Below are 20383 nucleotides of genomic sequence, written 5' to 3' on the forward strand. Positions count from 1 at the left end.
TTTTATCTGACGCATTTCTTCATCTTTTTGGTTGGCTTGTGTTCAATATGACACAAAATACTTAGAGATGGAAAAAAAATTTCACCAAATGTGCAATTTTTTGTTAAACCAAATGGGTACATCAAATACTTCAACTGTCGATGTGGTGATACTGCTATCGAAATGATTTAACTGCCAAGGGGACGTGGGAACACTGATTTTTTTATGATACTAAGTAGAAAAGAGTAGTAATAACCAATATCAAAAATGGTACTAACGTTAATGGTCTATGATTTGCAAAAACTTTAGTGTGGTTTAGATCTTTCATAAACGACAAAGAATGACACAAACTGTAAATAAATCAGAACCGGGAATGTAAAATAAAATTTTGTGGTGTTTCATTTCTCTGTTACTTTTCTGATTTATGATGACATGCAATCTAAGCCAATAGGATAAAGGAGAGATATTCAGTCTTCTAATGGTGCAATAAAGTCGAACTTGCATAAAATCTAATGAATTGACGAATTTATAGGCGGATCACCGGACATCGGAAAAAATTATCGACTGCTAATTTTCGCCCAAGAATATCCATATTTTTCTTTAATATAAAAATTCGTGTATTAGGGCTTTAAAGTGGAGTTAAAACTAACCCGAATTTTCTTGTCAAAAAACAAACAATTTTTTTTACGTTCTTTACTGCAATCGGCTTTTGATTTTTGCAAATTTTTATGTACCTGTCATATCACATTTTGACCAAATGATTCATTTTCTTATGAAACTTCTGTTTCTTTCAAGCTAGAAAACATGCTACCCATGATTGTGCTTAAGAAAATCTTAAAAGAGGTTATAATGACAAAAAAATTTCCAAGTCATACAATTAAGCAGCCATTATAAAGCATAATCACGCAGTAAGGTAGAAGGACAGTGTGAGAAAGACAGAGGAAGTGAGTGAAAAGGAAAAAGAGGAAAATAATAGATCAAAAGCTAAGAATAAGATTTTAAAAAAGCGAAAAGAGAGAAAATGGAAAAAGGGAGTGGTAGATATGGAATTAGATATGTAGATCAAAGAAGAAGAATCAAGAAACAGAGGAGAGAGAGAGAGAGAGAGAGAGAGACGGAGGGAGGGAGGGAGAGAGTGTTAGAGAGAGTGAGAGGGTGGTAGATGGATAGACATAGACAATGCATGAGCAAGAGGGAGATAGAAAGAAAGTTAGTAAAAGGGAGAAAGAAGAAACGTAATAATTTAAGTGTAAAATTAAAAACGAGTGATAGATGGAGAGAAAGAGAAAGAGAAAGAGAGAGAGAGAGAGAGAGAGAGAGAGAGAGTGAGAGAGGGAGAGGGAGAGAGAGATGGTTGGAAAAGGGGGTGAGAGAGAGTGATAGAGAGGGAGGGAGAGAGAGATGGATGGAAGAGGGGGTAAGAGAAAGTGAGAGAGAGAGAGAGTGAGAGAGAGTGAGAAAACGAAAGGTATAAGGGTTTTGGTTTTTCTTATTAAATAGCAGTTGAGCTTCAATTTCTAGTCCATTTGTGTTACTTTAGGATGCATTCACTTAACAACTTTAGTTCATTACTTATTCAGATATCGTGAGATGCGGTCGGGTAGTTCATTACCTTGTCATTCAATGTTGCTACCTGGAATTTTAGAAACAAGCGTACATGGTGGATATAAAATAAGTTCTTAAGGTGAAGTTTACTTATGTATATTCACAAATATGTATAAATTTATTGCGTTAGGATTAGTCGATTTAATTTAAGGAGGTTACCTGTCAGAAAATTACATTAGAACCGATGGGATAACCGTTGTGAAGCTAACAAAATGACGAAAGTAAGGTTTTAAGTTGGGTCTTATCGAATTAGACAAGAAAAGACGTTTTGCCGAGGTAAAGCTTAATAGAAACTTTTCATCCCGACTTTTCTTTCTCAGACGCGTACACACACTCTTACCCGTACACACGCACACACCGCAGAGCTACACGGTCGTAATGGAGAAGTAGACAAGTCAAACAATTTAATTAAGACGGTCGGACACTTCCTATATATAACGGAGTTCTCAGATCAGATATCAACGTCGTTTTCCTGTTAAACCGCGTTATGAAGGGAGGGCCCGTTGATTAAGGGACGTCGGGGATCGAACTTGCTCATTATTAGCCGAGAGGCCCAATCAAAGCGAGCATTCATTCAATTAATTACCTGTTTGGGAGGAGGGTTCGGTTTGACCCAAGCCCTAATTACATCATGTCCGATCGGGCGTACTCGGGTTATTTCCCCCGGATTGCCCTGGACCGCCGAAGGGTGGAAAGGGGTGTTTAAGAGGTGAAGAGGGGCGCATCCTAACTAACAGGCCGTCGAGAGGGTACGAGAAGGAGGGAGGGAGGCCCTTTTCCGAATCCCTCCGATTCTCACTCATTGGTACAAATTTATTTCCTACGTTCAAGTCGAAAGATAGAATATGAGAGTAAAATTTGACCTTTCAATCCACTTTGAGATTAAATTATATTTCCATTAGATTGCTCAGTATTGAAACCTCCTCAATTTCGAGAGCGTTGATGTCGAGATCGATCAGTTGTGTTGGAATTTTGGAATTTTTTCAATATTTTCTTATCAAGGAGATATTTTCGTGCTGATGGTGGTGACACCTTTTTATTAATTATAAAAAGTAAAATATTTATGATAATTAAAAGTGAAAATATTAACACTTCAATTTGTAAAATCAAATATATTTATCTACCCATGAGTTTATTAAGTTTGATTAAAATATAAATGATACAATATATCATAATATTATTTTCACTCTTGGAAGTCAATGTATTGTAATAACTTACTTCATAAAAAAATATGCGAAACGAAAACATAAGAAAAGATAGTGATTGCATAATTAGAAAAACTTAAACAGACTAAAGCAAATCTCTCAGATCAGTTTATCAGATGAATTGTGAACGATGCGAGCTGTATATGTATACAGGTGAGAACATGTAAAGAATAAAAATAAGTCTAAGATAACATGCAATAAGGCACAAGTCTTACTGTGCGCCCTGAACAATGGCAACATACAAAATTTATCGACGTTTAAACCTTGAAAACGATAAAATAAAAAAGTACGAAAATGTACACTTCCAAGTAAAAAATAGGTCATGCAATGTCAAGATTGTTATAGACTCAAGGTAAAACGGTATTACTGGATTTTTACAACTCCTGATAGTCATAATACGAAGATAGACATAANAGAGAGAGAGAGAGAGAGAGAGAATGAGTATAACAGATATAAATAGACTGATAATTAGATAAAGCGGACTCCATATTTTTTTAAATTTGTTTAATACGAAAACTGTTATACTTTTGCTGGATTATTGAACTTTTCGAACTCTCGATTTACAATTAATTTGCCTTGCTAAGATTATTGGTTTGTATATGCTTTCAATTAACTTTGTTTATAATAAAGTCATAATTAGGCCATTGCCACATTTAAGAAAACGCTTGTGCATTGGCACATAATTTTTTTCGGCTCTTGCGATTTTGGAAATTGTCTTATAAATTATTTTATAATTTGATCATTTATGTGCCTAACCCTTTGATTTTGGTACGAACCATTATCGCTCAATAGTTCTATGATCTTTATGTATTTAAGCAAGTAAATTGTTTGATCATCTTTTATTACGTCTTATGGTTGCCGAAGGTAAGTTCAAAAAATTCTTCATTTTATGACCAAGACCAATTGACAACAGCGACTGGAAAATGATAGAAACAAATTTAATCGGCAGTTTCCCGACGACACACATCGCTTTTCCAAGCGGCTGAAATTTCCCATAATTACATTCCTCGCCGAATTCCAGTGCGAAGTGGAGTGAACCGGACCAAGTTTCCAATTAGTTTCTGAGCTCTTTGCCATCTTATTTATTTTAGATTTCCCCGGTTACCTTTTCGCCGGTCGGAAGTCGGGTGCGGATTTGCCACACCGATTTTACTTAATAAGTGTGAGAAAAACGTTTTCTCACCTCTCTCAATCCCACTGGGCGGTAATCTGATGAGGATGACTAACCACACCTAATGAATAAAATTATATTTATTTTTCTTCATTTAGTCGTCACATGTTTTTGCGATTTTAAATAACAAGACACTCTATGATAAGGACGTATACATTGGACATTATATTTGTCGTTTCATAGGTAAATATGTATTGTCTTTACTAGGTAAATAAAGATTATTGTTATTCTTAACCTTTGACATTTGGTGCAATTATATACATTTATGCAACGAAAAACTTGATTATTATGGCTGGGATTTTTTTTAAATAAAAAATATAATATTTCTAGGTTGCCGATATTTTAAATTTTTTAATCTATTTTATCATCTAATAGGCAAAAGTTGACTAGATAATGTTATTAGATAAACGTCTTCAGAACCGAGAGGGTGCAGATTACAGCCAAGTCATTAAGTTCATAAATGATCCCTTGCTTGATTAGTTGGATTACTAGAGCCGTATATCCTGAATTTCGATTTTAATGAGAAATATATTGATAAAGCGTAAATATTTTTTATGAAACAATTGCATTTGTCTTCACAGGTCTACTGTGAATTTGCCAAATCAATTATCCGATGGGCTGTCGAGGTAGTCCCCTCCTCGACCGGGGCTCTCCGGTCACCAGGTCACGTACTACACTGGCCGCACACTTCGACTGTCTTGAACGTTCGGTATGTTTTAAGCTCGCAATTCTAAACTTATATGACTTAACCGAACACATCTGATCCGATTTTTGTATCCGACAACGGTTTCGGACAATTGGATCTGTCGGAAGGTGTAGCGGATTGTTACTTAAAAGTAATCGCAACGAAATAATAATAACAGTATTTATTTAGAAATCGTGAGATGCGGTCTGGTGTGATGTAGGTTTTAGAAAAACATTTTCTTTATTGTGCCAACGTTTCGATCTTTATTGAGATCATCTTCAGGGCCTGGGATTTACAAACATTTTTTACATATAACAATTACATTTTGGATGTGGAAAAAAGTGAATTTATACAATGTAAAAAAATATTTTTTATATTCAATCAAAGTATTTCTACTCACTCAAAGTGTTTGTCTTCTGTGTAATTGTGCCATTCTTGCGTGTCGTGTCGAGAGAGCCAGTGAGATTTTACTATTTTGTGTTTATATACGATGGATTTTGAAGGGGTGGGGAAGGAAGTCGGTATAGAAAAGACATTTTTGTATAAGTGTTTTGTATTGTATATCTTTTTACATTTTCGTATAAGGCGTCGGCTTCTTTGAGATGAAAAGAGCCGACGAAGGGGAAAAAAATGTGTTGGTAATCGTTGGCCAGATTATCCTTTCAGGATTATATAGAAAGGGATAAATAGGAAAAGGAAAGCTAAATTGTTGGAAAATTAGACTATGTGAAAAGTATTTGATGTGTGGAATGTAATGTAATGATATATGTATGCATATATTGTATTTGGTTAATGATGTTGGCGTAGCTGCGACTGAGTTTACATGTATCTGTTCTGTAATTGATACTGTGTTTATCTCTGTTGATATAAACCATTTCTAAGAAATTACGTTTAGGTTTGTTTTGTTCTGTAATTAATGCTGTGTTTATCTCTGTTGATATAAACCATTTCTAAGAAATTACGTTTATGTTTGTTTTGTTCTGTGCGTAATACTTTTGGATTTTTGAAGTCGAAATTGTGTTGGTTTCAAGATGTTATGCAATCCAAAAATCCACAACAACGGAGGAAGAAAAAGACATAGCACGATCGAAATGCATTAACACAATAACAAATCACTTACAAAACCTCACTACAAATCAACACAACCTATCTCAACAAACATATATCAAAACAAAAATTTTCTCAAAAATAATCCTGGCACACTCATTCTTTCTGCTGATAAGACTAAACAAGCAGTAGCAATCAGTAAGAAAGAGTACAGGGAAAAAATTCACAAAATTATCACAGACACAAACACAACATAATCAAATCAAACCCTACTCCTACTCTCATCAAACAGACAAACAAAATTCTCCAAGAAACACTTAAACGAAAAGAAATTGACATATACACCTACAAATCACTTTAAAATAACTCACGAACACCCCCGAAACTATATGGATCTGTAAAAACACGAACACGGTCTCAACTAAAAACCTTAATTAATTGTAATATAATAATTGATCATGCGGATCACGACATTAGTGAATTTATTTAAAACAAGTAAATTTAACTAAAAATTTATTACATGGTTGTGCTCATAAAATTTAATCTGTAAGGAGTGCATATTAATGATTCTATTCTTATTAGCATTTTTTATTCTTTAACAATTAATTAATGTTTTTAGTTGGGATGAAAAAAAGTTAATGGTACGAGCGGGATTCGAACCCACGATCTTCGGCTAGATACGCCGCTGCTCTACCACTTGAGCTATCGTGACCTCGATCCAATCGGACACTAACTTCCCATCTCAACCCCACCTTATGAGTTTCCCTCCTTTTTGCCATTTTTCAATCCTTTTTTTCATCTCAACTAAAAACCTTAATTCATTGTATTGTATTAATTGGTCAAGCGGACCACGAAATTAATGAATTTAATGATTAAAATGAAGTACACTTCACTAAAGCTCTCCGTGGCCATTTTATTTGTCGTCGAAAATCCAATCCGATTACACGACATTTGAAAAATGGCAAAAAGGAGGGAAAACTCATAAGGTGGGGTTGAGATAGGAAGTTGATGTCCGAGTGGATCGAGGTCACGATAGCTCAAGTGGTAGAGCAGCGGCGTATCTAGCCGAAGATCGTGGGTTCGAATCCCGCTCGTGCCATTGACTTATTTATCTCAACTGAACCTTAATTAATTTTAATATATTAATTGGTCAAGCGGACCACGAAATTAGTGAATTTATTCTTTAATTTCTAAAGGAAATTAATTTCACTTAAGACTAATGGCGTGGCGTGATATGTTTAATTCATAGTTTATAAAAGCATGTTCAACCTTTGAGCTATTATGCAGGAAAATATATATAAAAAATATAATCTACTTTTAATCTATTCATTATTTATAAATACATTTGCACCCCGTAAAAAAGTATTACTTTCTCTATATCCCAATTAGTTCACCGAGATTTTCCTAATGTCAATAAAACTAACTAATGGGAACTGTGAATAATAAAACGGAGTGAGCTGTTTTATTTAAGTCCGTCACGCTATACAAACGGGAACAGTAGCACAATAAGCCGAACGATAAAAAGGAATCGCTAAAGAAAAGAACTAATTTTCACGATCGATTAATCATAGGCAGGTTAAGTTCATTTTGACGTAGGTAATGTTTAAAAATGATTCATCATCAACTGCAGATTGTCAACGCGGACTTTTTAACGCTGATTTTCACATTTATTATTCGGCATTATATTTAATCGATTCTAGAGATAATTAGAATAGACGAAATTACAACGAATTAAATGCACAGTTGGAAATTAAAAAAATGACAAAAATCAATCATAAACTGAAATAATAAACAAAATTCAAAATTACTAATGTAAATTTGGCGACTTTTGTCTCCAGCAGTGGCGTGACAGATAAGAATTGCTGAAAGAACTTTTCCTCTGTGACAATGCAATTCTGCAGCTTTGGTTCTCTTCATGGCATTCCATGGCTGTATTTAGACGTCGGCTCAAATTTCGCTTACCTCGCACAATTTGGTTCTACCTACTCCAGTACAACCCACAGTAATCCTGTTAGCTTATCTCGTAAATGAAAAAAGTAATATTCAAATAGTAAAACTTCGCGATGCGATTAAATAGCAATGTTTCTTCTAATGATATCCTGCTAGAAAGAAAACTGTGAGCGGTCTAGGTGGTTTATTTCTTATATTTTTTGAAACAGAGAAATTTATTTTATCTTAAACCTTGTTTTTATGCCTTTTTCAATCCAATTCCAATGGTTTCGAATCAAATGCTAATACCTCGGTACAAATTTACCTTGATTCTACAATGTAAAGCTTTATTTTGTTTAATTTTCATATTTAAAATTCAGTATTTCCAGCCATCATATAAAATAGAAAATGAAAAAAATCTGAAAATTTAAAATTTACCATAATTAATCCATTTTTTTACGATGGTTCGCAACAGCAGAGGTTATATCAATCCTAGGGGTGCCGATGTTTTTGAAAAAAAGCACATTTGTATGTGGGGTTCGAATGCAGGGCCGCTGGATTCGAACGCGGGACCTTTACCTTACAGTGATGTGCGCAGTTTCAACGTCTAAACCGTTGCGGCCATCGACGCCCCAAATTAATCCATATTATTAGAAATAACAGAATTCATTTTATAAACAAATAGTCTAGGAAAAGGGATATTTATATCAGGTTTCATGACGGGTTTAAACTGGGATTTTCTTTTTAATTCAACCCTTTTATTGACAATTTCCTTTAAGCGTAAACGTAAAACGTTAAAGGGATTATAGAGCCATTATTTTGGGAAAATAGAAATATAATAGAGCAGGGTGGGATAAGAAGAAGTGTACGATGGTTAACTGCGTTCTATCACGAGACACCCGTTAAAAAATTATTTCTTCTTTATACAGATAAGTGAATTGATTGAAACAAAGCTGACACTAGTTAATGGCCGGTTAGTATATAATATTGATAATTTAAATTATATGATTATTCGGAAATCGTGAGAGGCGGTCTGGTGTGACGTAGGTTTTAGTAATGCATTTTCTTTATCGTGCCAACGTTTCGATCTTTAATAAGATCATCTTCGGTGCTCCAAGTGTTTGTTTTCTGCGTAATTGTGCCATTCTTGTGTGTTGTGTTGAGAGTGCCCAAGACACACAAGAATGGCACATCTACACAGAAAACAAAGACTTCGAGCCCTGAAGATGATCTCAATAATGATCGAAACGTTGGCACGATAAAGAAAAGGTTTTTCTCAAACCTACGTCACACCAGACGGAATCTCACGATCTCCGAATAATCATCGACTAACGATCACTAATCACCACTCATTAAATTATATGATTGTTTTGGAAATATTTTTATTTAAAAAAGACAAGTTTATTAGTTGTATTACTGTCGGAACAATATGATTCTATTATTATTTGTTTAGTTTTCAGTATTAGTATTAGAAGTATCGACCAATTTTTCACTTACACACTCTGGATTTTGAAGAAGAAAACAAATTTAGTTGCTACTGCCAAGTATTCGAGCATTTTAAGGTCAACATCAGGCAAAACAACTTAAATATGTCTACAGATTGAGATATTTAACTTTTTCAGGTGATTTCAAAATTGACTCAGTAGCAACATTGCCAAGAACTCAAACATATTTGTACATTTTACCTCGTCATCTTGACGGATATAAGCACATATTTGTTATAGTATTATAAAAGAAAAAGATTCTTACATTGTTTCTTGAACTCTGTATATTATCACAATTAAGTAAGTAAAGTATTTAGCTGGTAGACCTGCAAGAGGTTTTGGATTCGTCACGAAGGATTCGGAGCCAGGCGAGTTGCAAACCATTTTTGTATAATTCTATTTTCGATAGGCTAAATAGTAAAAATCGTTCGTTTACCCTAAGTCAAATCCTTCAATAGAATTCCATCGAAACACGGAAATGTTATAGCACACATCGCCTATATCGACCCTTCATCGGTATTTATTGCAAAATGGATCTGGACATTGTTCAACGATGAAGTTGTAAAATCCCAGAAGCCTTCATTTTATACTACTACCAAATTTTCAAAAATCTTAATTGGTCTGTAGCTTGAAGGGATTTCATGAAGCTTACCGGGATTGTTTTTAATGTTAAGTTTTGAAACTTTCCAGCATTCAGAGAAATAGCTCAAGAGCGATATCTTATAAATTGTGGTTTCGCCAAAAAATTTGACAGTAGAAATTTACCGGTTTTTAAGATTTTTATTTCGCCGTTCTATTTGTTCTTGATTTTATGTTAACCAACAACGAAATTATTACACGATTTTTGCTCATTTAACTAAATTGACTTCATAATTATTTGTTTTAATATTTTAATTTATACAATATAAATAAATTCAGTCAACCAGAATAATATTTGGTTTCTCCTGTTTCAAAATTAATGAATTGGAATTTTGTTGAGAATGCGCTGGAGAGTTTTGTGATTTTTATCCTTTATAATAAATTTAGAATAATAACATAAAACAAAAACATAAAATTAAAAATGTTCTATGACACAGAAAATTATAATTTGGTATGACTTAAAAAGATAAATAAACAAAATACTGCTTTTTTGCGTATGTTAACAAACATTCAGTAAACAAAGTTGATCAGAAAAAGGTCGAAACTTGGATTTGACCTCATCGTCGTGATTCTAGCGTTATAAAACCCTTAGATACCGAATTTCGGGGAAATCGGTGTAAATTAATTTTTTTATTGATAATTTCGACGACCTTTCTACATGACCGACATTCCTGCAAGTTTTAACAACCTTTTTCAAAACCTAGAAGACCGATTTTCATGGTTGATAATTCTTACAATTAATTAAGGTTTTTAGTTGAGATGAAAAAAAGTTAATGGCACGAGCGGGATTCGAACCAACGATCTTCGGCTAGATACGCCGCTGCTCTACCACTGGAGCTATGTGACCTCGATCCACTCGGACACTAACTTCCCATCTCAACCCCACCTTTTGAGTTTTGCCTCCTTCCTGAGATGGATTGTGGGTTCGAATCCTGCTCGTGCCATTGACTTTTTATCTCAACTAAAAATTTTAATTAATTGTAATATATTAATTGGTCAAGCGGACCACGAAATTAGTGCATTTAATGAAGTTGATAATTCCTTTGACAGGAATTGTCAAGTACATTTTATAAATGCATAAACATTAAAGTCGGACTATTATTTCCATTAAAAAAGTGATCAAATCTTGACAAATAATTTTCCTATTTCGAGTATTTTCTTATTGAATTCTTTTACATATTTTTATCTTACATACATCGTAAAAAAGCTGCGTTACTTTTCTTTCAAATGGTAGGTTGGACGTTGAAATCCTTTTAGTCGGTTTTGAATTATAGCGTTCAAATCAGATATTCAACTTCTTAAAAATCGGAAAAATTTTGTGTCAAAAATCGATAAATTGTAATTCAAACAAAAATTTATATTTAGGGGCCCTCTAAAGGTGCTAAAATAAAATTTCATATTTGTTTTAAGAAAAAGCAAAATTATGACCTAGTTACTTGAATTTTTAAAAAATTTAATTTGTTTATTATTAGTAAACTTTCAGTTTTTACAATATTTTTATTGTAACTACATAAAAAATGGTGTAAAATGATACATTCACATAGCTGATTATAGCAAGAAAAATGGCGAAGTGGAAATATTAAAAACGGTAAATTTCAACATTCAGAATTTTTTTTTTTGGGGGGGGGAAACCCGATTATTCACAAGAAGTGGCGGATACTTCTCCTATATTTTGGAGAGTAGAATTTAAAAAAAAAAAGGTTGGTCCAAATCCGTGAACACCAACCTGGTCCCCTTGTAAGTTTATATCAAAATTCAGCAATTAAAAAGGTGAAATGAAAATATTAAAAATCTGTAAATTTCAACATTCAGAATTTTTTTAGCGAAACCGAATTATTCACAAATACGTGTCCGATATTTTGGAGTGTAAAGTTACGAAAAACATATTTGTATTTGAAAAAAATTTGACCTTGTTACTTGAAAAAAAAATTAATTTTAATTTTTTGACTATTGGTAAACCTTCAGAGTTTTTACTATATTTTTATTGTAATGTACACAAAAAATGGTTTAAAATGATATATTCACATAGCTGATTATAGCAAGAAAATCGGTGAAATGGAAATATTAAAAAACGGTAAATTTCAACTTTCAGAAATTTTGTTTTGGCGAAACCCGATTATTCGCAAGAAGTGGCGGATACTTGTCCGATATTTTGGAGTGTCGAATTTCGAAAAAAAGGTTGGTCCAAATCCGTGAACACCAACCTGGTCCCCTTGTAAGTGTATATCAAAATAATTTAAAAAATCAAAAGACCTGAGTGCTTTCTTTTTGAAATGAATCCATCAATTGATATATTTCTGTTTAGTGTTGCTTCATATTCAGCATATTTTGTGTGTAAGTGTATTGAAAAAGGGTGGAAAAGGTCTAGTTAATGCGTGCTAACTGCCCTTTATCACAAGACGTCTCGGGAAACAAAACTGAAAGGGAGAGAGTATCGGATTAGAGAAGTCATTGAGAAAGGCGTTATATTAATTTTATAAAGGCATTTTGACAAGGAGTCTCTCTTAAGGTTTATTAGAGCATTTATTCAAAAAAGAAATTGTTGAGAGGAGGGTAGATGGGGGTTGAAATGTGTGCTTTGGAAGTTGATTACGCCCGCTCAGGGCAATGTATAAACTGTATAAAAGGAGCAAACAAATTGCTTTCTCAAACCCACGGGCGGGGTGGGGCCCCGGCGGGACGGTCCGTGCGGATTAAAGGGAAAAAGGTTTCGCAGGAGACCCTTAAAGGATCAATTAAAGGGTCGGTAATGAAAGGGATGACAAAGGATTCAAAGGAATTCGAAACGGTAGCGAGAGAGAGGCCCTTTCGGCAAACAGGAGAACTCTAATTAATCAGAGAACGCCCCGGTAGAGAAGGCCTTGTTCTCTGTTTTTCCCGCCTAATTGCGCCAAACATCTCCCCGAGTTTACTTAATTAATGCTCACTTTAATTAACACGCTTTGTCATACCGCCGGGGCATACTACCCCGGCTGAAAACATATTTTTAATAAGAGCCAATAAGAAAAAGTAATATCCTCCCACTGACAATCTAGAAAATCAATAACATAATTATAATTAACCCAGGCAATTTCTGCGGGGTTTGCGGGAGACGGGGTCGGGTGTCGGAAGGGTTGGCGGCGGCGGCGGGTGGCGGGGGCGGTGGCCGGGGGTTGGGGGTGTATAAAAGTAATCTCATTTAGGAGGGCGCCGATGGCACGAGCCGAAAGCGCTTGCGCTCTCAGCGCGCCTCCGGGCCCGACACCCCAAGCGTGGATCTCGCCTCATTCAGTGACCAGGCACCGACCTGACATGGTCTCCGACCCCAACGGGAGGATCGAACTCTGATTCACAGGTGTTGTTCAAGTGACTGGTGATTGAGAATGATAACGACCGCAGAATCACGGATCACCGCCCCTCAGCAAGTCTCACAACCTAGTAAGTGCTTTTATGGACTTTTTTCTCTTTTTTAAAGTGGAAGGAGATCGTTTCCATTTCTTCGTCGGCCCAACTCGAAGCCCGGCGAAAATCGCGAACGCCGGCTCCGGCTCAACCTCGTTCAGCCGATTATCGGCTCAATGCCGACAATTTACGATCCCATTTTTAATTATAGCGATTTAATTGTCGAGCGTCCCGCTGATCGGTTTGTTTCAACGAGATCTTTTGAGAGCTAGACACGATTTGTTTACAGCGGCACAGCGAGGAGTGGGGGTGCCGCACGCGCCAAATCAGCGTCTACTTTGTTTTCTGCAATTAACCTGCTCTCCTCTCCAGGCCACATTTCCATTCTTTTCCACCGTACTTTTGACAGTTCTCTACATACAAATAATTTTACGGTAAATTTTGAACCCGCATCAGCAGTTTTTACTGTCCAATTTCTGTTTTTTAAGTAATTGTAGCATGTGCCATTTAAAATAAAATCTACACTTACAACTTTTACAATATAATGGCGCCATTTTTGTATATGATTCAGTGCGTTTAGTAAACTTATATTACGACATTATAAACAATCAGGTCCAGGAGAATTAAGTTCAAGTGATCATTGACTCATAAAAGCCACTGTGTAATATGTGATGTAAAATGAAACATATACTTACAACTTTTACAATATAATGACGTCCTTTTTTGTATAAGAATCAGTGTGTTTTGTTAACTTATATTACCACATTATAAACAATCAGGTCCAGGAGAATAAAGTTCGAGTGATCATTGACTCAAAACATTCACTGTATAATGTTTAATATAAAATGAAATGTACACTTACTATCATTTGCCATAAAATGACGTCATTTTTTACGCATGACGACACAATAAGAAAAACATGACACAATTTTTCATTTCTACACATTCAGTACATTTTGTAAACATATACATTGCCAAATTATCAACAATCAGCTCCAGGAGAATAAAGTTCGAGTGATCATTGACTCAAAACATTCACTGTATAATGTTTAATATAAAATGAAATATACACTTACTATCATTTGCCATAAAATGACGTCATTTTTTACGCATGACGACACAATAAGAAAAACATGACACAATTTTTCATTTCTACACATTCAGTACATTTTGTAAACATATACATTGCCAAATTATCAACAATCAGCTCCAGGAGAATAAAGTTCGAGCGATCATTGACTCAAAACATTCACTGTATAATGTTTAATATAAAATGAAATGTACACTTACTATCATTTGCCATAAAATGACGTCATTTTTTATACATGACGGCACAATAAGAAAAATACGACACAATTATGTTTATATAACTTTCGATATACTGAAGATTAACAAAACATTTCCTTTATTTGCAATACAGAAATAAAATAACGAATAGCATTGTATTTATGGCCGATTTCGTTTCATTTTTACAGATTCAGTACATTTTGTAAAAATATACATTGCCAAATGATCAACAATCAGCTCCAGGAAAATAAAGTTCATGTGATCGTTGACTCATAAAATCCACTGTATAATGTTTAATGTAAAATAAAATGTACACTTACAATCATTTACCATAAAATGACGTCATTTTTTACACATGACGACACAATAAGAAAATACGACCAATTGTATTTATATCTCCTTCGATAGACTGCAGAGTAACCACACATTTCCTTTATCTAAATAAGGAAATAAAATAACGATTAGCATTATATTTATGGTCAATTTCGTTTCATTTCTACAGATTCAGTACATTTTGTAAACATATACATATTGCCAAATTATCAACAATCAGCTATAGGATAATAAAGTTCAAGAGATTGAGTCGTAAAATCCACTGTATAATGTTTAATGTAAAATAAAATTTACACTAAAAAGACGTCATTTTTTTACACATGACGACACAATACGTAAAACACGACACAATTTTATTTACATTTGTTTACATAGACTGCAGAATAACAAAACATTTCATTTACAATAAAGTAATAATCTAACGAATAGCATTATATTTATTTCCGGTTTTGTTTCATTTCAACAGATTCAATGCATTTTGCAAACATATATTGCCACATTATGAACAATCAGGTCCAGTAGGATACACTTCAAGTGATCATTGACTCTTAAAATCCACTGTATAATATTTTATATACGATAAAACAAATTGTACGCTTACAAATAAAATGGGTCCTTTTTTATAAATGACGACACAATAAGAAAAACACGACCCAATTGTATTTTCATTTGTTTAAATATATTGCAGAGTAACAACACATTTCCTTTTTTTACAAGAAACAAAACAACGAATAACACTGCATTTATGCCTGGTTTCGTTTTGTTTCGACATTTTCTCTGCATTTTGTAAACATGTATTACCAAATTATTAACAATTAGGTCCAGGATGATAACATTCAAGTGATCATTGACACATAAATTTAACTGTATAATGAGTAATGTAAAATAAAACGCACATTCACAACATTTACAAAAAAATGACGTTATTTTTTCCCTATAAATTACGACACAATAAGAAAAACACGACAAAATTGTGTTTACGTTTCTTTACATATTCTACAGAGTAACATCACATTTCCTTCATTTACAACAAAGAAATATAACAATGAATAGCATTACATTTGTGGCCGGTTTCGTTTCAATCCCAAAGATTCAGTACCTTTTGTAAACATACATTATCAAATTATCAAAATCAGGTCCAGAAGGATTCAGGAAGTTCAAGTGATCATTGACTAATAAAATCCACGAAAGTGAGATTTAATACTGTGAAAGTATCGAATAAACACTTTCTGATCTGTATATGCATGAAAAATATTTAGGTTTGAAAAGATTAGAGTTATTTGTGGAACAAAAATTATTTTGTTCGAACGAAAATCTTTTGGAGAAGTATGCCTGTATACGAAGAATACGTTTTATTAACGATTTCACGTAAATTTGAGTAATTAAACTGAGCCTGATAAAACGTTTTATACAAATTAAAGTCATGTATATATTTTTTGTTTCGATTAAAATTTTGTTTTGTTAAAAAAAAATATTTCACTTTTTTAACAGTTGTTACATATTTCGTCTAAACGAATGCTGATTGTGTGAATTCGCGAGCTGATTTACTGTTGTTAGAACGTCTGGACGTTTTCTTCGTTTTGTTTTAGCTGTTTCGGCTTTGTTTACCTTCATCGGTTGTTGTCTTTAGTCGGAACAAAACCATATGTTCTTCTAACTTGTAAAGTTTTCCTCCAATAAGGAAACACGTTAACAACATTCTGTACAAAAAGAACGCACACATTCATAAAGATTAGATTACCAAAATAAATTAATTGAACATTTTTCATTAAATTCGTGATTTAAAGGGTCAATGAACATCATGAGAAAAATATTACGTAACATACTTCAAACAATATTAGCCATTATAATCAAATAAACCCTAATTTAATTTGTTCTGCTCCTGTTTTGGGAAGTAAAAATTCCAATATAAATTAGTCTATGTATGACATATTTTGTGATTAATTGTTTAAAAAAAAAATCTGTTTCCGGCAATTAAATTTAATTCAGTTTGTTTCAAACTGTTATCGTGTGTTTGTTTTCTCGAAACAATATATTGTTAATCAGAATAATCTCGAAAAGTCTTGTAGATTTAATTGTCCAAGATAGGATTTGTTAAAAAAATTAAGCCGTTTACAAAATTAATGTAAAAGAACTCTGACTCAATTTGTATCAATGTTGTTAGAAAAAAAAAAAATTAGGCACACCTTAGTGTTACCTATAATTAAAAATGTAGTACATCTTAATATATAAACCGGTCTTACACTTTCATCAAGAGGTTTTAATTTTTAAAATTACTGAGGTCGTTAAATAAAAATGACTTTATTTTCTTTAACAACTCGCCCGCTTCTTTTGTGCTTTAATTAAAAATCATTCTCAAAAGAAAGTATTGCAATTGGTGTAAACTCAATGTAAAAATGTACGGTAATTATTTTCAAATAAATTAGCAAAAGTGAAGTATATAATATAGAATAATTCACATATATTCGTAGACATTTGTTGCAAATGTGCAGCCGACTCTAAAGCCTCAGTTGATAAGTTGTCGTATAAAGAGATTGATATCAGATCAACGTGACCAACAACATAAATAGACAGTTAACAAAACAGAAAACCTAATGGACTGTACTAAATTTATTTGTTTAAATATCTGTACATACATATATGCTCAGATTCAGTTGTACCCAATACGTTGCACATTAGACCAACGGGAACTTTGAAAATATTAAATGCACTAGTTTTCGTGGTCCGCTTGACCAATTAATATCTTTCAATTAATTAAGATTTTTAGTTGAGATAAAAAAGTCAGTGTAACGAGTGGGCTTCGAACCCACGACCTTCGGCTAGATACGCCGCTGCTCTAACCACTTGAGCTATCGTGACTTCGATCCACTCGGACACCAACTTTCCATCTTAACGCCACCTTTGAATTTTTTATCTCAACTAAAGACCTTAATTAATTGAAAGATATTAATTGGTCATGCGGACCACGAAAACTAGTGAATTTAATAAGTTAAAATGAAGTATACCTTCACTAAAGCTCTCCGTAGCCATTTCATTTGTCGCCGAGAATCAAATCCTGATTACACGACATTTAAAAAATGACAAAAATGAGGAAAAATTCGAAAGGTAGGTTGAGATAGAAAAGTAAGAAAAATAGCGAAAAGAGGAAAAATTCGAAAGGTTTGGTTGGTTGAAATGCGGAGTTATTCGAGTGACTGGAAGTCACGATAGCTCAAGCGGTAAAGCAGCGGCGTATTTGGCCGAAGGCATGGGTTCGAATCCCGCCCGTTGCACTAACTTTTTCATTTCAACCAAAAGCTTACATAAAGAATAATTATTTGGAAATCGTGAGGTGCAGTCTGTTGTGATGTACGTTTTAAAAAACATTTTCTTTATCATGCCAACGTTTCGATCTTTATTTAGATCTCCTTCAGGGCTCAAAGTGTTTGTTTTCTGTGTAGATGTGTCATTGTTGTGTGTCGTGTTGAGAATATTGATATCATCTTCAGGGCTCACGATCTTCAAATAATTATTGGCTAACGGTCACTAAACACCACACATTCTTACATAAAGATTTGTTATTTATATTGCTAAAAACTAGAATAATTTGAGAATGAGTTTTGTTATTATTTAACAAACTTGTTAAATAATTTAACACTTTGACTAGGCACCTCTGAGTTGTCAAGCATCTGAGATGTATGTACGTATATGTACGAAAATTAATGTAACCTTCGGCTAGATACGCCGATGCTCTACCACTCGAGCTATTGTGACTTCGATCCACTCGGACACCAACTTTCCATCTCAACGCCACCTTTGAATTTTTTATCTCAACTAAAGACCTTAATTAATTGAAAGATATTAATTGGTCATGCGGACCACGAAAACTAGTGAATTTAGTAAGTTAAAATGAACCTTCACTAAACCTCTCCGTGGCCATTTCATTTGTCGCCGAAAATCAAATTGATTACACGACATTTGAAAAATGGCAAAAAGGAGGGAAAGTTCAAAGGTGGGGTTGAGATGGGAAGTTAGTGACCGAGTGGATCGAAGTCAAGATAGCTCAAGTGGTGGAGTAGCGGCGGATCTAGGCGAAGTCGTGGGTTCTAATCTCGCTCGTGACACTGACTTTTTTTTAATCTCAACTAAAAACCGTAATTATTTGAAAATATTAGTTATTATTTATTAGAAAAAGTTTAAAAGGAGTTTGCTTATTTAAGAGACGTTCATATTAGGAAATAAATCATGTCTTTAATAACATTTTTGAAAATATAAAAGATATAATTTTTTGCAGGGGGGAGGCGACCGATTTTCTGTAGTAAACAGGATGTTATACATACGAAATATATGGGCATGTGCCTAACTGTTTGTTACTGCCAAATAACAATAGAACCGAGTTCACAAAGAGGAACAATGAAGTTCAATTAGACTCCATTCATTTTGGTCAATTTTAGACTGTTTCATAAACTAAGTAAACTAAGTAGAGTCATAATTAGCAGAATGAACGAGGTGAATCCACAATTTTACAGCTTACAATGTCTTTCTTTATAAAAAGGTAAAAAGGAACGAGGACAATGTCTACGATTTTCAAGCCATTTAGAGGAGGTGTAAGCCCCGATTGCGCAATCAACGGAAAAATTAAACAAGGTACAACGAGGCATAAAATTTATTAGAAGAAAAAAACTGTCGGGTAACAATTGGCATCATTAGTCCGCTTATTAGAGTAGGAATTGTAGTGTGGAGAGGAGGAGAGGAGTCGGGTAACGATCCGTAATTAACAATATAACGAGGGGTTGGTTGTTAGGAGGGCAGCAGCTCGCCAATCAGCCCCCGTTAAGGGTTGATGTGTGTCCCGTAATGAGCTTTCACCCCCCGCCCACGCCGCAACAACCCCATCGCCGACGCCAGGGCAGCCAGTCGTTGACATCTTATTAACATACACACTCGTCTATTTTCCCGTCGTAAAAAAAAGTGGCGAATGACTATTTCTTATCACGGATTGTCCGGTAAAACAGTAAACATGGCGAGTTCGAAATGGTATTCGGACAATAACCGTTATTAACTTTTGCCCCTATGCGCTTGTTTAGTGTAGCTAATCATTTTCGGACTAATTTCGAAGGGGAAATATTCCAGCGTCAGAGTCACGTACAGCAAGATTGGATTTGATACCTCTTGGCATTTTGTAGTCGGTAAATGCAAGGAAAATGTAAATTCTGAAAAGAAGTTACAGCCTTTACACTCGAAGACAGACTGTGGAACCAGAAAAAGCACCGGTGTACCATAAAGTACAGATAGAGTTATAAATAGTTCTTACTTAAGGACAAGGGACAAAACAACACTACATCGTGAGTGGAATAATGAAAATAAGTTTTTTCAAGTTTGGGCGTCTCCAGTAATATAGCCCAGTCTACCCTATCTATTTTGTTCGATCATATGCGTTCTTTGGTAGATTGGAAATCATTCTGCCAACACCAATTATGCATTTGCATTAATAACCTATTAACTATGTCAAATGAAATGTACATCATAAAACTAATTTGGGCCGCCAAGATTCAACTTTCGTTCTTGAATATGGTTTCGGGATGTTCTTTGATTAACCTGGTCTGACGGTTCTCGCTATTTTTTTTAATTTCCTTATAAATTTTTTATGGCTAATGCC

The 20383-nt window shown here is 34.2% G+C and overlaps 1 protein-coding gene across 4 annotated transcripts in view; it reads left to right on the forward strand.

Moving 5' to 3' along the window:
- Positions 1-12985: 12985 nt before the first annotated feature.
- Positions 12986-20383, forward strand: part of LOC106662035 (LIM domain only protein 3-like) — a 156785-nt gene continuing 149387 nt past the window's right edge. The window contains exon 1 of one of the 4 annotated variants that reach the window (XM_024228676.1): positions 12986-13161. Coding sequence is in view for 2 of the 4 variants with exons in the window: in XM_014385834.2 (XP_014241320.1) it covers positions 13107-13161 (55 nt within the window). In the remaining 2 variants the exon portion in view is untranslated. The remainder of the gene's footprint in view (positions 13162-20383) is intronic. The other 3 variants (XM_014385834.2, XM_024228677.1, XM_014385835.2) reach the window with 3 other exon arrangements.

Source organism: Cimex lectularius, unplaced genomic scaffold (genome assembly GCF_000648675.2).
Source record: "Cimex lectularius strain Harlan isolate CLEC.00 unplaced genomic scaffold, Clec_2.1 scaffold268, whole genome shotgun sequence".
Classification (NCBI taxonomy): domain Eukaryota; kingdom Metazoa; phylum Arthropoda; class Insecta; order Hemiptera; family Cimicidae; genus Cimex; species Cimex lectularius.